General features: G+C 40.9%; 1 protein-coding gene across 2 annotated transcripts in view; it reads left to right on the forward strand.

Annotated features, from left to right (window-relative positions):
• Positions 1 to 27,932, forward strand: part of CADM2 (cell adhesion molecule 2) — a 562,189-nt gene that overhangs the window by 385,518 nt on the left and 148,739 nt on the right. For both annotated transcript variants that reach the window (XM_089512206.1, XM_089512207.1), the window contains 3 exons: positions 91 to 243; positions 12,038 to 12,175; positions 26,154 to 26,324. In XM_089512206.1, the coding sequence (XP_089368332.1) occupies positions 91 to 243; positions 12,038 to 12,175; positions 26,154 to 26,324 (462 nt within the window). The remainder of the gene's footprint in view (positions 1 to 90; positions 244 to 12,037; positions 12,176 to 26,153; positions 26,325 to 27,932) is intronic.

Below are 27,932 nucleotides of genomic sequence, written 5' to 3' on the forward strand. Positions count from 1 at the left end.
TTCTAACAACTCCAAGTTAAACCTGTTCTATGCAATAATTACTTTATTACTGAAATGTCCTGAATACTTGCCTGTATTTTTCCCCCACAGCTCTAAGGGACAACAGGATTGAGCTTCTTCGAGCTTCATGGCACGAGCTGACCATAAGGGTTACTGATGTGTCACTGTCTGATGAAGGGCAATACACCTGCTCTTTATTTACTATGCCTGTCAAGACTTCCAAGGCTTTCCTCACTGTTCTAGGTAAGCATAATAATTTGAAATATAAAAACATGATATTCAGCAAAATGACTCTATAGTTTCTTAAGGACTTCAGAAGATTGTGCAAACTATAGCTTTATTTACCTACAATTTTAAAACATAGTTAAGAACTATAAAATATTCACTGGGCTCACATGCTGTCTTGTCTTTTGCTGAGGAAAAGTTTCCTTATCCAGTTCTTCCCTAACCACAGTTTAGAGTATGATGTCCAGGTACATTGAAGTTAAATCTGGTTAAATACACAAAACAAACTAGATTAAATATGGCTAAGCTTGGTATGTTCTCATTAAACATATTTAATGTTTAACTGCAGTTTATGAAGATTTTCATACCAGCCCTTAAGCACTGGTAAATCATTGCTGAAATGTTGAGGAAGCATGTGTGTGTGAAATCCTGGTGAGCTTCCCCAATGTCAGGAATTGTTCAGGGACAGGGAAATTCCTCTGAACACAAAGTTTCCATTCAGAGGAAATTGCTTCTCCCCAAACGATTCAGTGATGCTAGAGGGGAGCTGATAATTCCCTGACATTGAGGAAGCATGCCAGGCTTTCACACACACATGCTTCCTCAATGTTTCAGCAACTATTTACCAGTGCTTACTCATGGTAAATGCTGATATGGAAATCTTCTGAGTCAGAGCATGGCTGAGGGATTCTGGGAGGTATTGTAAAAGAAATCCTTAGATCTGGTTGGCTTTTAAGAAGATAAAAGCAGTGTTTAGTCATAAACTAAAGTATAATCTTTAAAATTTCTCCTTGCAGAACCTCTGGGCAGGGAGGTAGCTGAGGGGGGAGGGTCTGTGAGGTCTGGACCCCCCCCCCTTCCATTAGAAAAATGAATGGCATGTGCTGCTGTGCCGCCACGCCCAAGCTTCATTATAATGGTGTCACTTAGTCTGGATCCTCCACCCCCTTCCTAAAATCCTGGCTACATCCCTGTTCTGAAAAAATAAGAGAGTAACATAGTCCTTTGGAAGAAGCAAGGATTGTTCTTGTAAAGCAAAACTATGGTTTGCACTGCATCCAAAACTACTTCTTATGCCCATTCTTGGTCTTTACTGGCAATGAGCAAAAAGTGTTGAATGTATGAACATCCATGATAGGCCACTGTGGGTTGTTTTTTTTGTTTTTGTTTTTGGTTGGTTTTTTTTTTTTTTTTTTGAATATGTAAAGTTGTGGTATAAGTTGATTTAGATGTCCTAACCTTTCATGTTATAGCTCCAGTAGTCACAATGAAATTAAGTGAGATTAAAGTTCAGACATTCACAATGAAATTAAATATGATATGTTTCAGAATTTTAATGACCAAGGAATTAATTTTGTTGTTGTTTGCACTCACTTTTTTGTAACACTGCATAAGAGAGAGAAAAACAAATAAGTGTGTGAAATAATATCTATTTTGCTCAGTTCCACTGTGACTCTTTCTCTGTAAGTACACATTTCCATGAGGACAGTCAGGTTCCTTAACATGTACATAGTCTGCTATTTTGTAAAACATACAGGAAACCATTTTAAAAAATGTTTTTTCAAGTCTCAAAATATATTGGCAACATTAGAATTTATGAGAATCCGTGCATGTTGTACTGTATTGGTGTCAATGGAATATACATAGAATTGCAAATGGCAGATAGATAGATAGACAGACAGATCTGCCTAACTTAAATGACACCTTAATCCAGCAAGGGCAGTCTGATGACAAACTTCTGTAGATGGCCTTCCCTTATGGTTTTTGCCTTGCTTGTGTTTTCTCTCCTGTCTCACAACAGAAGCAGAGAGTGGTAGCAGGCTACTTCAGCACCACAGGTGCACTATTAGACTAAGGTTTTCCTAACTTTGGTCTTCCAGGTGTTTTGAATTTAAGTTCCTAGAATCTCTGAACATCACCCAAGCTGTCTGGAACTTTTGGAAACTGAAGTCCAAAACACCTGGATGACCAAAGTTTGGGAATCACTACATTAGACTAAAGGCATCAGTGTATAATGAGAGAACTCATTGTAGACACTTCTTCCCTGGAGTATCCTAGCACCTTCATAGGTGACAATGCCAAACATCTGTTTAAGGAAATCTGTTTTAGCATAGCTACTGTATATATATGTGTGTACAAATCAACCTCATGTATAAGTTGAGGGAAGGTTTTAGGTTCAAAATCATCAATTTTGATATGACTCGGGGATAAGTCAAGGGTAAAACTTAGGAGGTATAAGGAAGGATGGAAAGAGGAAAATACCACTTCCATCCCTCCTTCTCCTTCTGTAGGCCATCTCCTGACCGCCTAACACTGATTCCCAGGTACTGGACAAAACATTTTAACTTTAGATTGAGAAGGGAAGCAAGTGGTGTTAAATGAGGTGTTTTTTTCCATGGGAAGAGGGGGCTTACAAATCGAATTGGGAACCTCTTACACACACACACACACACACACAGAGAGAGAGAGAGAGAGAGAGAGCCTAGAGGCAACAAGAGTGGGGTTGCTTGTTTTGGGACCTTTCTAAGCAGTGCTAGTTATTGACCCATATATAAGTCGACCCAGGATTTTAGGGTCAATTTTGGGGCATATATTTTTCAATTTATAATCGAGTATATATGGCATGTATTTGCTGTTGTCCATGAACATCTTTAACTCTCAAAGGTTCCCCTGGGTTTGGCACATTTCTTGCCTTTTCTTATTTGTCCCTCCTCACTCTCCCACAGTTTTCCCTCTGTTTTTGACTCTTTGTATATAATAAGGTGAAAGTTGAATTTAATAAGGCTGATGTAAAATGTTCTGTGTGCCAGTAATATTAAACTTAATCCAGCCAGGGAATTGCTTTTGTGCCTAGGATATGAAATATGTGCCTCTGCTAGTTCCACTGAGACTATTTTACCAGTTTGATGTTAAAGGGGAAGGGGAAATCAACTCAGAACAGAGTATTCCAGGATAAAGACAAATGCAGGTCAGTTTTCAATCTAAAGGAGCACATTTTAAGATTATAATAATAATAATATAATAAAACAGGTGGCCTTTAGGTTCAACATGTAATATACCCCTAGGATCATCTGTTTTGTTTCTAGTAAAAGAATATTACAGTGTTAAAAAGGATATATTGAGCTGTAATTTTAGCTTTTTGGTAATTTAAGTACAATTATTGAAACTGTTGAAATCTTACTTCCTACAATGCATTTGTGCCATCTTTTTAGTCAGCTAGAGATTTTCTGCATATCAATCATCTTTTATTTCTTTTGGATTACTAGATCTAATGTTAAAAGTGGGAATATTATAAAGTATTACAGAACACTCAGCTGATATTTTTTTAGTTGTTAACTGGAATGATTAGTAACTTTAAATTCAGAGCAAAGTAAAAAAAAAAGCTAACAGATAAAACAAAGTGCAAGTAACAGTCACAGAGACAGGTAGTCTTTGACCAAAGATAAAAATTAATGAAACATGCATGCACCTGCGCATCCCCCCCCCCCCCCAAATTCTATAAGAAATGCAAATAGTTTAACTAACATGAGTGCAAACATAAGTTGATTGAAGGGTATATTCCTTACTGCCTCAAATTAGTAGAGGCACAATATTGAATATGCTTACACAGAGATAAAATCCACTCAACACTTTGTGACAAAGGCCCTTTACAGACTGGCCTGAAAGACAGGCCTAGGGGAAGAGTCGGGGTGCAGTGTCCTCATGACAAATGGCCGACTCCGCCTCCCTGACTCCATGCACCACTCCAGACAGCATGCAGTGTCATGGCGCACCTCCAGCGCTGTGTCCAGATGATGCAGCACCTAAGGAGCACCATAAAGCCACACCACTGCTGCTATGGAACACTTTTGAGGGTGCAAAAAGGAGCCGTTTTTGTGGTTCCTTTGTGTGCCCTCAAAAGGCCAGATCAGGGCCACAGCGTGAGGTTGCTGTGGCTCCGACTCTGCTAGGAAAGGGGCAGCTGGAGGAAAGGGGTGGCCTTTCGGGACCGTCTGTTGAACCCTTTAATCCCTACACAGTTTGCTTGGGGACTTCAATCTCTCTCTCTCTCACTCTCTCTCTCTCATTATACATATTTTCGTATAATTCCCTATAATTTTATGGCGTTGTGTTGTAGGATCTATTCTGTTGTCTTAGATACCATTACCCTGGATGTTACATCTTTTGTGTCTGAATTAGTCCCAGTCTGGATGAATTTTAGACACAGTAATAGTAAGAGCATGATTTTGTATCTATGATCTTACCTCTGGTTGGCCTTACTCTGCCTAGTGATCTCTGTTTGACTTCTACCTTGTGATCTAACCTATTTTACTATGGCTACTTTGTACTCTCCCCTCTCAGTGACTCCTGTTTGTGCATTTTTGTTACTCACCATTATTGGCCTACTTTTTTCTATCCTGTTATTGTTTATCAAATCACATATTTTTCCTACTCTAGAATGTTACAACATAAGCTCCTCACTCCTTTCTCTCTCTCCTGATTGTACTGATATGACATCCTCCTTCTTCTACACTAGCCATTTATTTTTTTCCCAAAAAACCAATGGTTTGAAAAACTATTGTCATGGGCATTATTTAGTACAATAACCAGCAGAATTGGTCCTCTAATTGAGGGTCTTTGGAAGCAGAAGTGCAGCATTTGTGGGTGAGGCAATAGCAATGTACCATACTCTCTCTCTCTCTCATCTATGCCAAGGATGGGAAACTGGTGAACAAGAAGCTGAGCTGACTATAGGTTTTTGTGGGTTTTTCAGGCTATGTGGCCATGTTCTAGAAGAACCTGTCAGTTTTACCTTCATTGGGAACTGGGGAATATAATGTATGATGGTTGGCTATGGCTAATCTTTGAGCAGCACAGCTTAATAATAAATAATAATAAATAAACTTTTTATTTATATGCCGCCCTTCCTCCGATCAGGGCGGCTTACAACACTTTAAAATACAACAAATTAAAATACACATTAAATAAAATACACATAAACCAACAGTAAAAAGCCCCATAGCCCAACCTCTTGGCCACGAAAGAGGAGGGAGGCCCACAGGATATTTATTCGGGGAATGCCTGTTGGAATAGGAAGGTTTTAAGATCCTTCCTAAATTGGGCCAGGGTAGTAGACGAGCGGAGCTCTGTGGGCAGCGCATTCCAAAGGGCTGGGGCAGCTATGGAGAACGTCCTCCGAGAAGTGGAGGCTAACCTAGCCCCAGGCACCTTCAGTAGCTGCTGCCCAGTCGTTCTGAGGGTGCGAGGTGGAATGTACGAGGAGAGGCGGTCCTTTAGGTATCCTGGGCCCAAGCCATTTATATTGAGCTCGGAAGCGAATGGGCAGCCAATGGAGATCTTTTAAAACCGGTGTTATATGGCTGGTCCTGGGAGCACCAGTGACCAGCCGGGCTGCCATGTTCTGCACCATTTGCAGCTTCCGAGTTTGGTATAAGGGTTGCCCCATGTAGAGTGCGTTGCAGAAATCCAATCTTGAAGTTACCAGAGCATGTACAACAGTTTCTAGGTCCCTCTGGGCCAGGTATGGGCGCAGCTGGCGAATCAGCCGAAGCTGATAACAGGTGCTCTTGACCGTCGCATTCACCTGAGCAGTCAGGTGAAGCGACGAGTCAAGAAGCACCCCCAGACTGCGCACGGAGTCCTTCACAGGGAGCGTGACCCCGTTCAGGACAGGTGGAACCACCTCCATTCCTGGACCAGGAGAACCTATCACTAGTACCTCCGTTTTCTCTGGATTCAGCTTGAGTCGGTTTTCCCTCAACCAGCCCATTACTGACTCTAGACAGGCCACGAGAGGAGAGACGCCATCCCCAGTCACTGCATCAGTTGGAGACATAGAGAAAATGATTTGGGTATCATCAGCGTACTGATAAACCCGCGCCCCATGTCTCCGGATGATCTCTCCCAGCGGTTTCATGTAGATGTTAAATAGCATGGGAGACAGAATGGCCCCTTGAGGGACCCCGGTTTTAAGGGGCCTCTCGTCGGAGCACACGTCTCCCAGCTGCACCATCTGGGACCTCCCGGAGAGGTAGGAGCGGAACCACTGGAGCGCAGTGCCCCCGATTCCCACCTCTGTCAGGCGTCCCAGAAGGATACCATGGTCTATGGTATCGAAAGCCGCTGAGATGTCCAAGAGCACCAGCAGGGACACGCTTCCCCCGTCGATGCTCAGACGGAGATCATCGACCAAGGCGACCATGGCCGTCTCAACCCCGTAACCCGCCCGGAAGCCAGTTTGAAATGGGTCCAGATAATCCGTTTCATCCAAGACCGCCTGAAGCTGGATAGCAACCGCCCTCTCGATCACCTTGCCCAAAAATGGTAGCAGCGAGACAGGCCGATAATTATTATGTACCAGGGGGTCGAGGGAGGGTTTTTTTTAGGATCGGTTTTACAATGGCCAATTTAAGATCCAATGGAAATAGCCCATCCCTCAAAGATGAATTAATTATCCGGCGCAACAATAGTGTTACCACCGGTCCCCCCTGGGCCGCTAACCACGAAGGACAGGGATCAAGAGAGCAGGTTGTTTTCTGAACACTTCCAAGGATCTTGTCCACATCCTCGGTACTCACCAACTCAAACTGATCCAGTTTAACATAGTCCACGGAGGCTCTGGACACTTCTACCCCAGGTTCTGCTATAATGTCGGCGTTCAGACTTTCGCTTATACGAGAAGTTTTATCCGCAAAAAAGTCGTTAAACAAGTCACAGCAGGCCTTAGAAGGATCGAGGATCTGGTTCGGGGTGGAAGGAAGCTGAGTTAGCTCCCTAACCACCCTGAACAACTCTGCCAGACGCGACTCAGCGGACGCAATACGAGCACCATAGAACGAATTCTTTGTTGCTCGTATTGCCTCTCCGTAGTCCTTTAACAGTTGGTCTAGGAGAGTCTTGTCGTGTAAGCGAAGGTGTTTGCGCCAACGGTACTCTAGCCGTCGCAGAACTCGCTTCCTTGCCCGGAGGTCTTCCGTATACCAGGGCTTACGCTTGGAAGCGGGCCTGAGAGGGCGCTTGGGAGCAATCCTGTGTATAGCCCTAGAAAGACCGGTATTCCAAATACCGGTGAGGGCATCAACAGAGTCGCCGTCATTTCCAACCGTGAGCCCCCCTAAGGCTTCTTGGAACCTCTCAGGTTCCATCAGCCTTCGAGGGTGGACCATCCTAACAGGTCCACCACCCCCGGGGGGGATCTGGGTAGAGGCCTTGAGTTTCACCTCTACCAGGAAATGATCCGTCCATGACAGGGGGGAAACATTAACTATTTCCGCCCACGGATTCTCCGCCTCCGAACAGAAGACCAAATCGAGGGTATTACCCGCACAATGCGTAGGACCCTGTATCAGCTGGGACAGGCCCATGGCCGCCATGGTCTCCATGAATTCCCGAGCCGCACCGGATGGAATATAGCTGGCCGTGAGGGAGATGTTGAAGTCACCCAGGACAAGAAGCCTGGGTGCCTCCAACATCAGCTCAGCGATCAGCTGTGTCAGCTCGTTAAGGGAGTCCGCTAATGCACGGGGTGGCCGATACACTAACAGAATCCCTAGACTGTCCCTAGCCTTTAGGGTCAGGTAAATACACTCGATATAGGAGGTCTGTTGGATGTGGTTCCTGGAGAGGGACACGGTGTTCCTATGTACCAAGGCCACTCCCCCCCCGCCCACCTAACCTGCGCTGGTCCTTCACCGAGTACCCAGCCGGCAGGGCCTGAGCCCACACAGCGTCCCCTTCAGGCCCCAGCCAGGTCTCGGTAATGCAAGCCAGGTCACAGTTAGAGTCCTCCAGCAGATCCTGGAGAATGTGGGTCTTGTTGTTAAGAGACCTGGCATTGCACAGGAGCAGCGACATGGTTTGTGGCACGGTTGGAGAGATCCTCAGGTCCTTCAGGTTGGGAGGGGGAAAGGAAGGCAAGATAGATATGATGCATCTATCACGCCTTCCCCTGGAACGCCAGTCCCTTCTCCCACCGCCATACCTCCCCCTGCCCCACACAACCTCAATTGGAGCTCCGCCCCCCAAGGTTATCCCCGGCCCAGGCATCCCCCGTATCCCTATCCTCCCCCCACCCTTCTATGGCTACTAGAGGAGCAGAGGTTAGCCACTACAGGCATTCTCTGCTCCCAGGGCCGATACAAGCCTCCCACGCCAATAAAAGCTGCGCAACTGCGCAGGTGCACAGCAGCGGTGCTCCTTAGTCCGTGGGTGGCACTCCCGGGGCGGTGCGCAGATGTGCACCTCCGACACCCCGGGAGGAGGCCACCCGGCAAAAGGCACAGTACTGGCAGCGGCAGCGAGGCGGTGGTCCGGCGTGGAGGCAGAAGGGGGCGTGCCAGGAAGGGCCCGGTTTCCCGGCTTTATCCCCGCCGCTCTCACCTGGCGGGGCTCCTCCCTAGCTTCCCCCCAGATGGTCCTTAAAGGCCCCACGCACCAAAAGTGGCCGCCAAACGCCAAGGCCAGTGAACTGCAGGTCCAAAAGGAGTCCCGCTAGAGTGCTCCTTAGTCCGTGGGTGGCACTCCCGGGGCGGTGTGCAGATGCGCACCTCCGACACCCCGGGAGGAGGCCACCCGGCAAAAGGCGCAGTCCTGGCAGCGGCAGCGAGGCGGTGGTCCGGCGTGGAGGCAGAAGGGGGCGTGTTACACAACTAGCTGGCTGCATGGGGAAACTTGAAGAGAATATTCCAATAGGAAAATTGCCAATTGTGTCTTTCCGTGCAGAATGATGAGCAGTATTGGCACTGGAATATACAATGCTGATGTGCCACAATGAAGGAATATCCACATGGGAGGAAAACTGGAACATTTCAGACATCTCTTCTTATTTAGATGACATTCACTAAGAATTCTTCATCACACTAGAGGGTAGCTAAACATTGTTTTGTGTATTCTATATTTGTGCACTTTTCCTTGAGCTCTTTTCTTAGCAGTGCTTATGATGTGACTGCTTTATTGATTAATTCAAAACCTCTGGTACCTTTTCTCCATCTCTTACTCACTCAGTCTATCACTCTATCTAATTTTCACTTCTGTCACCACAAGTTATAAGAAAGGATCCTTAAGGAATTCAATGATCTTGCCTGAAGCAATGCAATAAGGTGATGCAACTAGTATCAGTCATGCAACAAATATCATGATTTTCTCTCTTCATAATGTATTTTCTCTCAAGATACCCTTAAAAAAGAATATCTTGAGAGAAAATACATTAATAAATGAATATTTTCAGGAAAATATACTTAAATGTATATTTTGATTAAAATATCAAAAATACATTCATTTGAATGTTTGTGCAGATCATTTTTATTAAAAAAAGATTGATGCAGAAATAAGACAGAGTGGATTTCAGGTTAAATATTTATGAAAGTAATAACTGATCCAGTCATCCCTAATTATAAAATATATTCATTCATGGTAATCTCTTCACTACCATGTGTTCTTCCTCATGTTCCATATCTATTTTCAGTTTTCCCCTAGTGATTTATAATCTAGATATTTTATAATTTTATAATATACAATGTAGCATGTTGTAGTGGTTTCACTGTTAGACTGTGGCTCTGCGGACCAGTGTCTAAGGTCCAAAACACACTGTAGAAATAATCCAATCCAATCCTTTCCGGACGCTCCCAACCCTAGGACGCGCGGAGCATGCACAAAATGGCGGCGGCCGTTCCACATGGCCACCACCATTATGACGTCATGACCACGCCACCTCTAAACAGGGCGGCACAGTTGTGATGTAGTGGGGCCGCACGAGGGCGCATAGAGCACCCTTTCTGCGGCCCCGGAAGGAGCTCCATTTCGAAGCTCCTTCCAGGTTTGCGTCGCTGGGCGCAGCCTTTACATGGCTGTGCCCAGCGACGCAGAGGAGAAAGGGGCCAAGCAGCCCCTTTCTCCTCCTTCCTGCCGCCGCAGTGTGTCCTTGGGGCTTGAAGCCCCGAGGACACCCCTTTCCAGGCCGCTTCCTTGCGGATCATTGTGGCAGCTGAGGCCCCGATACACCGGGGAAAGGAGCACCTACAGGCTGCCCCAAAGGGGCAGTCTGTAACGCGCCAAGGGCTCTCTGGCAGAGAAGGCTCAATGTGTCACAAAACTACAGTTCCCAGAATTCCCTAGCATCGAGCCAGGACAGTTAAAGTGGTCTCAAACTGGATTATTTCTGCAGTGTGTTTTGGACCTAAATCCAGACATGGACCGATCTGGACATGGAAACCCATTGGATGACTTTGGGAAAGTCACACTCTCTCATCCTCAGAGGAAGGCAAAGTCAACCCACTCTGCACAAATCCTGGCAAGAAAATCTCATTATAGGTTAGAGTTAGAGTCATTATAAGTCAGAAATGACTTGAAGGCACACAACAACAATGAGGATGGAGACAAAAAAAAAAAAAAACCCTTACGAAAGATGCATAGACCACTTTGGCAAATTTATTTATTTATTTAGAGTATTTATACCTGCTCTTCAACCATAAAGGCTCTCAGAGCAGTTTACAAACAGCTAATTTGACAGTTCCCTGCCTTCAGGCTTATAGTCTAAAAAGACATGACAAAAAAGGATGGCAGTGAGGAAGGTGATCAAATCCTGCAGATATTGCCTCTTCTTCTCTTCTTCTTATTTTCTACCTCTGCAGCCAGGATGGGAATAGTTATGATGGCTTTTCATCTGTCTCTGGGTCAAATGCACAAATCACTTTAGCAAAACATTAATTAAGAGTTGTGCAGGTAGCAGCTCTATTTGGAAACTTTGAAAAAAAAAATTGGGGGCTGTAAGCCCTATTACTGCTCAAGGCAGCAGCAGCATTATGGGCATTGCAGTCAAAAATGCATTATTTTTTCTGGGTTGGGCTGTAGTTGGCAAAATCAGGAAAAATGGAAAGTGTTGTGCTTGGTTTGACATGCTTTATCCTGCTCTGAGGCCCACACCTCACCACCTTACAGATGCACAGGCTTATGAACCTGTTGGTATATCTAGATATGATCCAGTTGCTTTCCTTTCCTTTTGTAGTACACAAAGGTCCCTGAGCTCCAGCTGCACACTGAGTCTAATTTCACAGTCTGCATAGAGATTCACAGTTTATCTGTAGTCCATGAAATCATAATTTATACAGGATATAAATTATGAACATGCAGATTGATCGAAACCACACTGTGGGTGAAGAGAGGCCTCTGACTTCAGTAAAAAAAAAAAAAAAATGCTGATTATTAATTAATTAAATTGGGACAAGTAAAACTTACTTTAAGTCTATGGCCTTTCTTTTGTGTTACATTTTATATGGTATAAGTCTGTTAAAAGCAATATCTTGCACGTTAGTTTTCAATAAATGCATTTCATGAAAAATGTATTTTGTATATGTGGCTCTTCTTAGCAGGATTTGGCTTAAAACAAAGAATTCAAGAATTAGTTCAAAACTAAAAGGAAATGGAAATATGTTTCATACCTTTCCAATGTTTCAAGATAATATTATTTGGTTTTTATGTTATCTGATGAGTTATCTGATAAGTCCTAACTGTTATGTTAGATATGAGTACACAGAAAGGCAGTACTGGCTCAAACCAAATAACTTTTTAATTCAACATCCTGTTCCTATGTTGGTCGACTGATATTCCAGCTGCTGGTATTAAGACGCATACCGCCTGTAATGATGGGGGTAATATATAGTCACCAAGACTAGCAGCTATTATTAACCTTGATATGCCTCCAAAATACCTTTGTATCAGTAGAAACTGTACCAATAAATAGTGCTATTTTACCTCTCTACACTGTTAAAAATGTGTAAAATGGCTCATGATTCATTCCTCCCTTATTTTTTGCTAGGTGTTCCAGAGTCTCCTCAAATTACTGGATTTGTTTCACCAGTTATGGAAGGCGACAGGATGGAGCTTACATGCAAAACATCTGGTAGTAAGCCAGCTGCAGATATCAGATGGTTCAAGAATGACAAAGAGGTGAAAGGTATTGTTTAGAACTGTATATTTCATTTATAAGAAACAATGGTTAATTACACATGTAAACCAGTCCATTTCATAGAATCATAGAATCGTAGAGTTGGAAGAGACCGCAAGGACCATCCAGTCCAACCCCCTGCCATGCAGGAAATCAAGATCAAAGCATCCCCGACAGATGGCCATCCAGCCTCCATTTGAAGACCTCCAAGGAGGGAGACTCCACTACACTCCGAGGAAGTGTGTTCCACTGTCGAACAGCCCTTACTGTCAGGAAGTTCCTCCTAATGTTGAGATGGAATCTCTTTTCCTGCAGCTTGCATCCATTGCTCCGGGTCCTAGTCTCTGGAGCAGCAGAAAACAAGCTTGCTCCCGCCTCAATATGACATCCTTTCAAATATTTAAATAGGGCTAACATATCACCTCTTAACCTTCTTTTCTCCAGGCTAAACATCCCCAGCTCCCTAAGTCGTTCCTCACAGGACATGGTTTACAGACCCTTCACCATTTTAGTCTCCCTCCTTTGGAAACCCTCCAGTTTCTCAATGTCCTTTTTGAATTGGGGTGCCCAGAACTGGGCACAATATACCAGATGGGGCCTGACCAAAGCAGAATAGAGTGGAACTATTACTTCTCTTGATCTAGACATTATACTTCTATTGATGCAGCCTAAAATTGCATTGGCCTTTTGAGCTGTCGCATCGCACTGTTGACCCATGTTCAACTTGTGGTCTACTTGGACTCCCAGATCCCTTTCACATGTAGTCTCATTCAGCCAGCTGTCCCCCATCCTATATCTGTGCATTTTATTTTTTTCACCCTAAGTTCATTACCTTATATTTCTCTGTGGTGAATTTCATTTTGTTAGCTTTGGCCCAGCTTTCAAGTCTATCCAGGTCATTTTGAATTTTGATCTTGTTCTCTGGAGTATTAGCTCCTCTTCCTAATTTAGTGTCATCTGCGAATTTGATAAGTATGCCACCAGTTCTGTCATCCAAGTCATTGATAAAGATGTTGAATAGCACTGGGCCCAGGACAGAGCCCTGTGGGACCCCACTGGTCACTTCTCTCCAGGATGAAAAGGAGCTATTGTTGAGCATCCTTTGGGTTCAGCCAATCAACCAATTACAAATCCATGTAACAGTCAGGGATGATGGGAGTTGTAGCTCTTCACCTCTGGCTCGAACTCACCACCTTGTTACACACCGGCGCTGACCAGTTTTGGCCAGTGGTTAAAGCTTTGCTCTAAAGCAGCAGAGTTACAGAGAATAGGCTGAAGACCCTGACAAACTCTCCAAGCCTTCTCACTCTTGCTTCCACAGAAGTCTTCACACTTCTTCAGGATCCAGCTGGCTCTTGTATCTTCACTCAAGACACCAGACAACTCAGTAGTCTTATATAAAAGATCTACTTTATTCTACTATATACAGCTCCAAAACTATCCAACACAACTCCTCACTACTCCAATACTACCCACAAAATACATTGGGATTCATAGCCATTATTATAGTCATTGGATAATACCACCCACTCTTGTCAGTTTCCACCCAGTGGGCGTGTACATCCACTTTCATTGGTTCTCTTGGTTCAACCCACAATTAATGATTTCATCATTTCACCTTGTCCACTTAACAATTCTCAGGTGTGTTCAATTATCCACTTTACATTTCTGTCCTTGGCATTTAGGACTTGCTAATTACATTACCTTTTACACCTGTGTGGCTCCTAATTGCTTCTGCTGAGTCACCCTGACTCTCACATACATGTTTTATTTCAATCACTGTATATCCCATGTTGCATTTTCCTTAACAACCTTGTCTGGCCCACATTTTACAAGCTTGCTTGCAAGAATGTCATGGGAAACCTTGTCAAAGACCTTAATGAATTCAAGACATACTATATCCACAGCATTCCCTTCATTGACCAAGCTGGTAATTTTATCAAAAGAGATTAGATTTGTCTGGCATTACTTGTTTCTGTGAAACCCATGTGGACTTTTTGTGATTATGGCATTGCCTTCTAGATGTTCACAGACTCTCTGTTTAATGATCTGCTCCAGAATCTTTCCTGGTATTGATGTCAGACTAACTGGACGATAATTTACATTTCTCCCCGTTGAAGTTCATTTTGTTAGCTGTGGCCCAGCTTTCTAGTCTATTCAGGTCATTTTGAATTTTGATCCTTTTTTGATTTAAAAAAGTTTGTATTTCATGCCTTGGCTTGCAAAATGATCAAGAATGATAAAAAGAATATAAGAAAGCAAATGCTAAGTATATCTAACCACAAGGTAGTCTGATTATTTGAGGAAGAAAGGACACAAGAGTCTATGGTTTCACAGTACAATCCCAAACACATATGCATATATATAGCATGAATGAATGAAGCAAATATTGTAGCACAAGCATTGTCCAGAAATATATCTCACTTCTTCTCTTGTTCAGTGTATGATCCTGCAGCCTTTGACACACATCTTTTCCCATATTTTAATGCCCCAGCTCAATGCACCATCTTCCCTATTCTGGCTATGTAAGACCTTCATGTGACTTTTTTCTGCTTTTTCCTCACATAAAATCACATTGTGGTTCATCACAGCTGAGTGAGCATCATCTTCACAACTGTATCATCTTCTTATGGCAAAAAAAAAGTTTGGAAGAAGTAGATCTTAAAGCCTTAGATTAATTGTCTCTGTGTTCTAAAGCAAAGACATGCTTTGACTGTCAGTACTTATTGTATATGAAGATAATTTGTACTAGGGATGTGCAAATTCTGGCCCATAGGATGCCAATCCCTCCCCCTGATATTTTAAATGAAAAATGTGTTTTTCATGAAGTGCAATTTAAGCATGCCCCTCCACACACACACACTGCAAATCCCCATAAAGCAAAGCCACAGCAAAACAAAAGACAGTAGTGGAGCTCTAGTCCCTCCCTATTTCATTTTCCACCTTTCATTTCCTCCTTTCTGGTAGAAGGCATGGACAGACCAACAGTGGGGAGATTAGAAGTTGCCCAGTTTACACTTCCCTTTTGATTGCCATAAAATTTCTCAGGCCTTCTTGCACAAATTGATATTATAAAAGAATACCACTATTATTATTATTATTATTATTATTATTATTATTATTATTAACCTTTATTTATAAAGCACTGTAAATTTACACAGCACTGTACATACACACAAGAGAACCAATACATTCAAAATTAAAACCCAAGCATATATGGGGAGGGCACTATTTCCTGTTCCACCTCAAGCAGCAAATTATAATTACCTGGCTTAGATCACTAGACAAACAATAAAATCATAATATATAATAAATATAATAAAACTACAAAAACTATAACTGACACAAACACAACCTTCTGTTCATTACATTTCTATACATATTTATTCTAAAGGACTAAAGATATATGCTTATGAATAAACAATGAAGACATGTTTAAAAAACACTTTAATTTTATATATTCCATGCTTTGAAAAACTAGTTTAAAACTGTTCCATTTATCATGTGTTCTTATTTTTTAATACATGCAGGCTGCTGTTTTATGTAATTTTGATTCTTCATTTGCATTGCCATTTTATTCTGATTCTTTCAGCTGCCAGAAACCTGAGTAGTTGGAGTGTAGCGGAGTCTCCTTCCTTGGAGGTCTATAAACAGAGGCTGAATGGCCATCTGTTGGGGATGTTTTGATTGAGAGTTCCATGGCAGGGGGTTGGACTGGATGGTCCTTGTGGTCTCTTCCAACTCTACGATTCTATGATTCTATTATTCTATGATTGCAGCTACGATTTTTAGCATCATGTTTCTAAGAAAAAAATCCTTCTAGTTGCCTTTTAAATAGACTATTAAAATATGTTTGTGTCAGTTATAGTTTTTGTTAGCCACAACATGACAAAATATTAATAATTCTTTAACATCCACCAACAATTTAAGTAGTGCATAATACTGAAAAACATAGTATATAGCATTGACAAATGGCTGTGGTAAGTTAAAATCCTTTCATAAGAAATTTTACAATCAAAAGCAATGATACTGGGAAATAGCACAACGATTAACATAATCAGAATTAAAATGTGCCTGATTTCTTGCTGCCAAATGAAAAGGAAGTCAGGAGACAAAAAATAATCATTCCCCTTTAGCATGTTTGAGAGTAGTTTCAAGGAGAAACAATAAAACTGCCATTCTTGGTTAATAGGCAGTGTGGAATTCAGCATTAGTTTTCATACCAAAGTTATTTTCACATGGGTAGGGATGTAAACTGAGTTCCTTGATATAAAGTAATGAGGTGAAAGTGAATATTTCCCACTTACAAATAACTATCGGGAATATATCAATAAATATAAAAAAGAAAAAAGTGTTACATTGCTATTTGATATCTACAGTGCTATATAAATAATAATAATAATAATAATAATAATAATAATAATAATAATAATCTTTCAAGTGTAGGAGGATTCACAGTAGCTTAGTCATGTTTAGTAAAGCAAGTCAAGTCAACACTTTGATCAGGGAAACTAGGGAGGCATTCCCACTTGCATTTAAATTACCTTGTGAGTTGCATTGATACTGGGTCTCTGAATGGATTCAGGCCGATGCATAGTTTCCACTGTGGAAGTGTATAATTTCATTTTTCCATGAATTCATGTCTTTTTTTACATGATTGTCATTTCTGCTTAATTTGTGCTGCTGTCAATCAAATTGCTTCATTGATGGGCAGGAGGAGGTATCTGAGGGGGCAGTGTTGCTCCTCTCCTCCTCCTTGATGGGCAGCGGGAGCAGGTCCAGCAGCTATAGGGGTCCTCTTCCTCCGCCACCACCTTTGCTTTCTTCGCTGCTGCTGCCGCCCAACCACTCTCAACAAGAGGAAGAATGAGGCTTATGCAGAGAAGGGGAACCTTTTCCTCCTTGGCTGTGAAGATATCAGGTTGTCCTGGTTATGAGGTTGGACCCAGCTGGAAAAGTTTGGGGCTCCATCCCCTCCACACACCTATTGGTTTCTTCCCCCACTCTCACAACTATCATTTAAACAGAAAGACTAGGGAAATGACTCCAGGTCAGGGTGACCAGAGGTTGTCCTCTTTTCTCAGGGCATGCCCTCCATTTGCACATTCTGTCCAGGAGGAATTACAAAGGGTCTTCCATTTGGAGCAGGACTAAGAAGCATGAATTTATATATCTATATATGAATGAATGCTTTTAATGTCAGAGCCCTTGCACTTGCATTTGAGGCTGGCATTGCATGAAATCACAGGGAACCCAATGGCAAGGGTGAGGAAGAGTTGAAGGGGGATAAAGACAGAAAAGAGACAACAGAAAGAGAGAGAGAAAAAGAGAGAGAGAAAAGAATGGGTTTCTTTTCCCAGCCAAACCTTCAAATCAAATGGAGAACCTGCCAGCAAAAATGGGGGACATCACACACACACACACACACACACACACACACACACATCTTTGCTGCTTCTTTATCAGCCAGTTCCAAGATGGATTGGGGCCACAGCATATGTTTGTGAGGGCATAAATCTGTGTTTGGAAGGGCTATTCCTGCAACAACAACAACAAGAATAATAATAAATTTTATTTATATACCGCTTTTCCATAGATCAAAGCGGTTTACAGACTATTAAAACCATTACAAACCATCTATAAAAAATAGATAAAATCCAATAATACAATCATACAATTATATAAACTCTAAACACAATAATTCAAGATTAGGGCCATCTGTTTTCCTCTTAAATTCCATCTTGAAGCAATAACTAATTTTTGAAGACTATTCAGAATTCAGCACTTATTCTGTGTAATATTCTGTACGGAAACTACATTTTCTGCACTGAAAATTTTATGTCTATGCAAGTTGTTCATTAGTTTTTTCTTTCTTGGCTTAGAATTTCTAGCCTCATTGGGCAGTTCATATAAATGAAACAAAACATGGCTGAGTACAGCTGATCCCCAAGTACATTCTATTTAATGGCAGAAGACTTCTTCACTTGGTATTTCCTCTCTTTTAAAGTTATCAGCTTCAACTGAAATAACATGTAATCTCTTCAGCCCTTTTGGATATTTTGCAATGATTATCTTATTACAAATGCAAAATATTATAGTTTTTTGTGGGTTTTTCGGGCTATGTGACCATGTCCAAAAAACCCACAAAAAACTATGGATGCTGGCCATGAAAGCCTTCAACTACACATCGCAAAATATTATGTTCATAAGTTACTTCCTGTTATTTGCTGTCATTACATTGTATAAACATGTCCAGCAGTACTTCTTATTTCCTTGCTTTTTTCATAGGCAAACCAATTTGTAATCTAGGGAGCTACTAAATGCCACTAAGAATGGAAAGAAAGAACAAATCACTGATGACCACAGATAATACTTGCTAAAACATTTTATCAGGTTATATGACTTATGCTACAGGAGTTATAACTCTGATGCATGTGCTATAATAAGCCAAATACGTGAAAATAGTTTTTGTTCCTTTGCAATTTCCACCTGTATTATACTAATGCTGAGATTCAATTCCCATAGGTCACAAATAAAATGATTTGGATTAACGCTCAGTTCCCATGGTGTTGCCATTTTACAGATTAACTCCATGAGCCATGCCTTTCATTTCCCAGTGGTCAGTTTCTCACATAATGGTACACAGCCTTTCCCATCTACGCAGATAAGTTGCATAAGATTGCTTCATGGCACTTGGTAATATAAAGTATAGTGTGTTGTGCTTCAAGATGAACCATGATCAGTTTTCCAAAGCATTATTTTATAAATAAAGTTAATCAAAACTACCTTTTTTATTAAAAGGTTTTTAAACATAAAATAAAGCTTATTACATGAGTCTTCGCACCTTTAGGGGAGATTTCCCCATTCCAGTGCCAGAAAATACATTGAACCAAAATAGAACTACATACTTCCAAGTCACTCTAAAGCCAAACTCTCAACATTGTATCAAACAGTATTTCTCAACTCTTTGTTACTAATACACCATATTCTCAAATATATTTATTGATTCCTCGAAGTATATTTATTATTACAAAACTCAGCTAATCCAGTTATTGTATATTAGATGCATTTATTCCGTTGTGATCTGCACCCTTTCTTGTCTATTCTTATAATATCTCATCATCAGGTCCCATTCTTCTTCTATTACTGCAATATCCATCTCCCTCATTTCGTAAATTTTCTCCCAGCACACTTCCAAATTTGGTATCTCCTGATGCTTCCAGCATTGTGCAATTGTGATTCTAGCGGCAGTTACTAAGTACAACAAAATTCTTTCTCGTCTTTTTATGATCTGCGTAGGAATCTTTTCCAGCATGTTTAGCAAGTATATTTCCGGTATCATTTCAAAATTTACCTTTAACATCAGCTCAATTTCTCTATGTATTTTTTTCCAATAAAGTTTTAACTTTGGGCATTTCCACCAAATATGCATCCACGTACCCGGCGCGTTACCACATTTCCAGCATGTTTCTGGTCCTGTTTTATAAATTTTGGCAATTTTGTTGGGGGTTAAATACCATCTATGTTCCATTTTCCAATAATTTTTCTGAAGGTTTTGAGATTTTGAAAATTTCTTCGTATTTTTTGTTGAGGAGGTCCAGTTATCTATATCTATACTGTGGCCTAGATCTGTTGCCCATTTTATCATTGTATCAGTGACTGGTTCTTTTTCTTGCTCCAAATTTCTAAGAAACATTTGTAATTTTGTAGTTTTTTATTGCTTGTGTCCAATAAAATTTGTGAAAATTCAGATATCTGTTCTTCAAAACCATGAAATTTTTTTATCTATTTTAAATCTTTCTCTTATCTGTAAGTAGAAAAACCAATGAATCTTTGGATCTAGTTGTTTCATAGACTCTATGGGTTTCAGTTCGTAGTTGTTATGTTCCGATTTATATAATAGATCTTTATAGGTCAGCCAAATATCAAGATCTTTCCATCTTCCAGTAAATGCCTCCTGAGGGGATAACCAGAGGGGAATCTTCCGATAAACTTTCCTTCTGATTTTTCCCCAAACCTTTAGTAGAGATTTTCTAATTGTGTGGAGTCTTCTCTGCTTATTACATACTTGACACTCAAAGGATATTCATAGCACATTGATATTATAGGTGTTTATTGGTGTAATGCAATCTGTGCTGGACAACCTTAGGTAAATTAATCAAGACTAACTAGATTACCTGTGACACAGACCAAAACCTCAGGACCAGAACTGGTGCTGGATCCTGGCAGAGAAGCCATGAATCTGGTGGATCCAGCTCATCCTGGGGTAAACAGCCCTTAATATGAATCACTTTGCCCCCTGGTTTGGTGTGGAGTTTCCTGAAAACTCGGCAGCAAACCCCATCTGTTTAAATGGTCCCCACATGCTCCTTACTTTGCTGCACTATTGTTCCTACTGGGAAGCCCTCCATTGCTGCATCTGACATGGAAACAAGGCCATGTGGTTGCAACCATGCACCCCATTTCTGCACCAAATGCAGCAATGGGGGCCTTCCCAGTAGGAGTGACAGCACAGAAAGGTATGTTGTGTGCACCAGTAACATCCCCCCATGCTGGCATAGGGACAGGCATTGAAACACCCACCCATCCCCCGTCCCCCCGCCAGCCTAGGGACCAACCTAGATTTGGTCCCAAGCCAGAATGGCCTGGGCTCATTCTGTGCTTTCCTGGTCATTCTGTGTTTTCCTGCTTGGTGGCTCTTCAAAACTCTTAGGAAAGTCTAATCTCTTGAAGGGTAATTCTCACCCTCCCTCACCCACTCATACAGTCAAGGTGGCTGTGTTCCCACTACATTTAATTCCGTATCGTGACCTGGGTTGAACAGTCATGGTTCCCACTGAATCCAATTTTAGAAATCAGTTCAGAAAGGGGGGCCATGCTTTTTGCCCATTTTTACCCATTTAACCCAAATCAAAAAGATGCTGGGAAAATGGGGTGTTTTTTGGGCTGAATCAATTTATTTAAAAATAAATCGATTCAGCCCAAGTGGGAACCAGGCGGATTTGAATCGGAATCAAATCTGCCCTGGTTCCCACTGGCAGCCTGGCCCAGAGTGCTGCTGGCATTACCCAGCCTCTTCTGCCCCCAAAATCCCCTGCCCAGCCTCCTTACCGGCTTCTATGGCTGCTGACCAGCTTCCTTGGCTTTTTTTTTTATTTCCATGGTCAGGGAGGCTGGAAGGAGGTCACAGAGAAGCCAGAAGCCTTGCAACCTCCTTCCCGGCTTCCCCCTGGCTTCTCTGCGACCTCCTTCTGGCCTCCCCTGCTGTGGGAAATTTTAAAAAAGGTGCAGGGAAGCCAGTCAGTAGCCAAAGAAGCCGATAAAGAAGCTGGGCTGGGGATTTTGGGGCTGGGCCAACAAGCTGTCCCCCACCACTTCCCGATTCCTGAACCAATTTCTGAAACTGGCGCAAACATAGTGAGAACCATGTTTTTCTGGACTGGTTTCAGGAATCGATTCAGGAAAGGGATTTTCTGGCAAGTGGGAATGGGCCCGGTATATTTCCAAGATAGAAACAACTAGAACTGCAAATAAAAGCACATTACAAGATGTGTAAAGGAAATGTTTTGTAGACCATATTTCTCTAACAGGACTTATTAAAATATGTGGGCAGCCTTTTAACTTTTGCTTTTTCTGATTACAACGAGGACAAATACAATTTCAATATTACATTATGATACTGATATTTACTTTAGATAAACTTACTTATGGGGTTTTCAATATGCTGATGACACCCAAATTCACTTCTCTCTGTCTCCAACTGCTGCAGTGACTAAGGATGTCATCTCTCCTCTGAATGCCTGCCTTGAGTCAGTAATGGGCTGGATGAGGGAAAACAAACTCAAGCTGAATACAGATAAAACGGAGGTGCTCGTGATAGGTGCCCCTGGTCCGGGGAAGGAGATTTCCCAACCCATCCTTGATGGGGTCACAGTTCCCCTGAAGAATGAAGTTCGCCGTTTGGGAGTACTCCTGGACTCGTCTCTATAGTTGACATATCAGGTGGAGGCGATAGCCAGGAGTGCATGGTGTCAGCTTCGGCTGATATGCCAACTGCTTCCCTACCTGGCTCAGGGGGACCATGAAACAGTAGTACATGCACTGGTAACCTCTTGTTTAGATTTCTGTAATCCGCTCTACATGGGGCTACCTTTGTACCAAGTTCGGAAGCCCCAACTGATTCAGAATGCTGCAGCCAGACTGATCACCAGGACACCGAGATCAGAGCATATTACACCAGTATTGAATTCTCTGTATTGCCTGCCGATTAGCCTCCGGGCACAATACAAAGTGTCGGTTATTACCTATGAAGCCCTACATGGCCTGGGCCCAAGTTACTTAAGGGAATGCCTTTCCCTTCATAATCCGCCCCGCACTCTCAGAACATCTGGCACAGAAATATTAGAACACCCCAAAACCAGGTTTAAAACCACCTTTTGTAAAGCGTTTTCTACAATGGCCCCCTAGACTTTGGAACAAGTTACCGGAAGAGATCAGTCTTATACCTTCTTTGGAAGCTTTCAAGAGGGCACTGAAGGTGGATCTCTTCTGGCGGGCCTAACCAACAGATCTCTTCTAATCTGATTTTGAACATCTGAATACAATGACTCGATTCTTACGACTGTGAGCAATACTGTAACAACTCTGCCCTTTTTCTTTCTGATTGATGTATTTTGTATTATCTATGTATTTTATGATGTTTTTACTGCTGTAATCCTGCTTTGATCCGAAGGGAGAATCGGGAGATATAAATAAAAATTTATTATTATTATTATATTATGACCAATGAATTCTTAAGGTGGCTATTCCCTGCTTAATAGGAATTACTGTGTATTGGTATAGTCCCTTGAACCTGAGCTAAGTAACTGCTTTCCACCTGCATTTGTGAGAACTGCTACCAACCCACTGGAAGTAAAGTGAACTGTGTAAAGGGGAGGGGGGGGGCAGAAAGAAGGGTCAAGTAACCAATTTCAAGCATATTTCACAGACCTCCCTTATGACCCCAAAGCTATCGTGGCTGCCATTTAAGAGTGTAAACAGTGGGGGGATCAGTATGTTAATAAAATACCCCATTTCGTATTAAATTATTCTACAGAAACGTACTTGTCATCTATAGCCAAAGGCTCATCTGTGTTGTGGTTTTGGTATGTACACATACTGCTTCATTCATTCCAGTTGTGGCAAAAGCTTTGCATATACATCATTATGTATGTGAGGAGAGTTGAACCCATTAAAGTGAATAATGAATAGGGATGCAGTTCTTTGCTAATTTTGTTCTTAGAAAAAAAAAGGTAATTTTATGTATTTATTTATTTATTTATTTTGCAATTTTCTAAGTGTTAAGAGAAAGTCCTCAAAAACTGGAGGTTTTAAAGACTATTCACAGTTCAGGACTTATTATGAACAAATTGTGTATGTTTTTATTTTGCATAGAGAAGAGCATTTCCTCTGCGGGAAACAGCATTCTCTATTTATTCATATTAATATAACTATAGTTGAGTAATTATTCTGCCCAAAATTTGCACCTTTCTATCCTTTTTTATACAAGAAACATTATTTTCTGTGCAGGAAATGCCTTCTCTGCACACTCATGCTATTTTTGTGGAGGAGGGACTGCTCTTTTCTGTGAATAAAATGTATGGTTGGTGACTTGTTCTGTACTAAAATTGCATATGGTTGTTGCATGCAAAACAGCATTTTCTGTAGACAAAATATTTTTTTTATGCGCGCACGTGTGTGTGTGTATAGCGAGAGAGACCATTTTCAAATATTCACCTATATTCTTTCTGTAGTGAGGGGGGAAATGGTGTTATTTCAAGGTGTAAACCTCCTGTGGCTACAAGTCATTGGAACAAAGTATATGGTTAATTAAGCATATATTTTATAGATTTTGCAACTGGACCTTTGCAATGTATGTCATGACACAACACGTAATTCAGTTCTAAGAGACATGAAGCCAGTTTTTAAAAAATGTATATACTCATGTATAAGTCTAGAAATTTTAGTCAAAAAATTAACTCCAAAAACCTGAGTTGACTTATCCACGGGTCAATGTAAGCATTGTACTGTACTTTAATTCTTCTTTAAAAAGGAACCATACCCTTGTGAAAGACAAGAGTGCCATCTGTTCTGGAAGCACACACACCCTCTTTATATGTTCTCATTCATGTAGGCTTTAGTATGCTGGAATTTTGTATATTTTTGGCACTGTTTTCCTTTGCTTCATCCTTTGCATCCTTTGTTATACACCCCTAAGTTTTGCCCTCGACTTATCCATGAGTCATATCAAAATCCATAATTTTGGCCCCAAAAACCTGCCCTTGACTTATACATGAGGTCAACTGATAGTCGAGTATATACAGTAGTTGAAAAGTCCTTGGGGTCTATCTTGAAATAAAACAAGAAAGAATTGGACATAAACTGAAATCCCAAATTACGTTCAAAGTACAAATATATATATTTTTAGGAATATGAAAGTCCCTGTTCAGAGATTGAAAATTAAACTCGAACAAGTACTTGGATATTTTCCTTTCACATCTCTATATTTTTTTTAAATCAGTCAAACTGATTTAAATAGCAATACAATTTCTACTGAAACGAATACTGAGGCAGCCAGCCAGTATGCTGGAGGGAACTATCAGGTATTTGAGGACAATTTTGGAGGATGAAGTGGCATGGGGACTATTGTGACACTATATGCCACCTCCCCCCCCCACACACATACACACACTTAACCCTCCCATTCTAGACTGATGCCTCCTAATGATATCAGTCAAAAGATGTTAGGCAATTACTCCATTTTCCATCTGTAACAGTAACATTGTGAAAAGAAGCAAGATTTTATTAGATGTTCTGGTTGGATAATATGTGAGTGTCACAAACTGATGATAATGTTGCCAGGTCTCTGTGACACCGCCCCCTCCCCACCCATTACACACACATTCCATGAATGAGGCTGGGGATTGCACATTAAAAAGTTATGTGCAGAAGTACCCACAGCTTCCTAGGTTTTGGCTTCATTTTGTCAAAATCAAAATCAAGTTTTCTAAGAAAGACTCATTTCCCACTCTGGGGTAGCTTACACATTGTACACTGCTTAGGGAGTGCTTAAGTGCACTGACAAGCAGTATAAAAATGTACTTGTTATTGCTACTTGCTATATAATACCACAACTTAGAACAAATGGCAACAAATGTTTTATGACATGCATTTGTTTGTTTTGTTTCCCTAGACTTTTTTTTTTAATCATTCAGGGGTATAAGGATGTGTTACACTACTTATGACATTATTTCAGAATGCAACTCATAATCCCATAAATAAGTAAAAAAAAAAAAAACCCCAACCTTTCATTGTCCCGTTTTTTGATTTAAAAATAGTGCTAAACTGAACTAAAGATTACTTTGATAAACATGTGATAATATTTCTTCTACATCAAATCTCTATTTTAACACTTGTTTTACTAAAAAAGAAAAAGATTAAGGAAATAGTATTCTGTAATGTATTGGGTATTTTAATGTAGCTTTAGAGTTCTGAAATGTTCATCTCTTTTTAATGTATTGTTTTCAGGCCTAAGCTTTCAGAAATGAGTGGATAAAAACAAAAATCCTAATCAGATGATTTAAGAAAAAAGAGATTCTGTTTTCTTTAATGGGCTTCAGGAGAAGACTATTTGGATTGCAATCTAGTTATATCAGAGATAATGAGGAGCAGAATTTCATTCTGACAGTTCTGCCTTTTGGTTGATATTGAAATTGCTTTTCCCATCTGTGTCTGTGTACATTTGGGAATGACAGCATTGGTAGTTTTGTAAGACAAATAATGGAATGTCTGGAAATAGAACTTTGTTTGCTTTGAAAGAGTGAGCAAACATGATGAAAGGTGCATTTTTTGTTTGCTATTTAAAATGGTTTAATGTACTGTAGTATTCTTTTGTCTTTTATTATCCCAAACTATTGTGCTAAACTATAGCAAACTTAATTTTTTGCAGATGTTAAATATTTAAAAGAAGAAGATGCAAATCGGAAAACATTTACTGTCAGCAGCACAATGAATTTCAAAGCAGATCGCAGTGATGATGGTGCAGTTGTAAGTTGCAGAGTAGATCATGAATCCTTGCACTCCACACCACAGATAGCAATGCAAGTTCTAGAAATACACTGTAAGTAATATGTTTATGTGCTATGTGTCTGTAAGCAGGCTTTGTGTAGAGTCAACAAAACAATGCTAAATTAGAGAATTGTTATAAATGTGGCTGTTTTGATTTCAAGTATTCTGTATTGTATTATTTTTATGACGCACCTGTGCTCCCAAAACGGTGACTTATATAATAAAAAAAAAGTGGAAGTAATATACCATAATATATATGTAGATGAAAATAAGTAAGATATGTTTTACATGATATTGAACTTGCTGTAAATTTAAAATGATTTAAAACATCTCCATTTAAAAGCAAAGGATAAAAGTAGTACAATATGCTAAAGAAAGTCGTTTTCTTGTAAAACAGTATGTTCTCAAAGGCATGTTAGAATAAATAAAAGTCTTCAGTATACCAATGAAATGATAGCAAGGAGGGAGCCATTTAGCTTTCCTAGGAAGAGAGTTCCAGAGCCTTTGGGCAGCTATTGAGAAAGCCTCCTATCACATTCACATCTCATGTCTGCAAGACTGGTGAAACCAAGTAAAGTGCTTCCTCCAAAGATCTCAGGTTAATAAGCCAAGATGCGGCCCACAGCAGGTATTGTCTGAGAATTTGATACAAGATTATTAGTTTTAGTGCCTGTAGGATTCTATTTACTTCTGCAATGCTTAATTGTTTATTTAAGAAGAGTTGAGGTATATTGGAGATATTTATCCCACTTGTAGGAGGAATGTATTGTGGGGGAACATGGGAAACGGCCTTCTCTGTGGTGATACTCCAGTTATACAATACCTTCCTCTTAGAAGTCCATTTGGCTTTAGTTTTGGTATAACTTTGGCATCAAGTCAAAGTTGCTATTTACTTGATGTTTTTGAACAGTAGGATTAGCAGTTGCAGCAAAAACTTTTATATAAAATATGTATATATCAATACTCTCTCTCTCTCTCTGTCATAAACACACACACAAATAAAAGCCTACAATATAATTTTGGAAATGTTGAAATATTGGGAAAAAGATTTGTATACTTTTCAGCCAATGATCTGCAATCTTGGAGCTAACAATTTTTCTCCCATTTATTTTTCTCATCAACCTGTCCCTCCCCACACTCCTGGGATTCCAAATGCATCATAGTGATGAATCTTTTTTTCTTTTAAAAACCACTGCAGGATACAACAGGATAAGAAAAATATATAAATACACACAGCCACCCTATCTGTTTCCCTCTCCTACATTTAGATGCCTTGAAGACCTTCAAATCTTACTTGATGCTTTCTATAGCACATCCTATCCATATCCCCACTTCCTTGGCTCAGTTGACTCTGAGGCCAGAACTCCCTTCTCCTTCATCCCAAAAAGTAATATCAATAAACTACAGCCTTGCAAGCAGAGCAACCACAGCAATGGAATTAAATATTTGCACATCACTGCACAAGAGGTTGTCTGGGGAGATCAAGTGGAGAAACCCCTCATGCCCAGTTAGAGTTGGACAGTGGAAGCAAGAGGCATGAGCAGGTTCATCCTTGCCCTTCACCCCTCGCTGTTTCCCCCTTCAAAACAGCTTTGAAACAGCCGGAGAAGTCCCTAGGTGACCTGGAAGGCGAGTCGCTGAAGAGGATAATGGGAATTGA

This window comes from Sceloporus occidentalis, unplaced genomic scaffold (genome assembly GCF_023333645.1).
Source record: "Sceloporus occidentalis isolate IW3139 unplaced genomic scaffold, rSceOcc1.0.p SCAF_2, whole genome shotgun sequence".
NCBI lineage: Eukaryota > Metazoa > Chordata > Lepidosauria > Squamata > Phrynosomatidae > Sceloporus > Sceloporus occidentalis.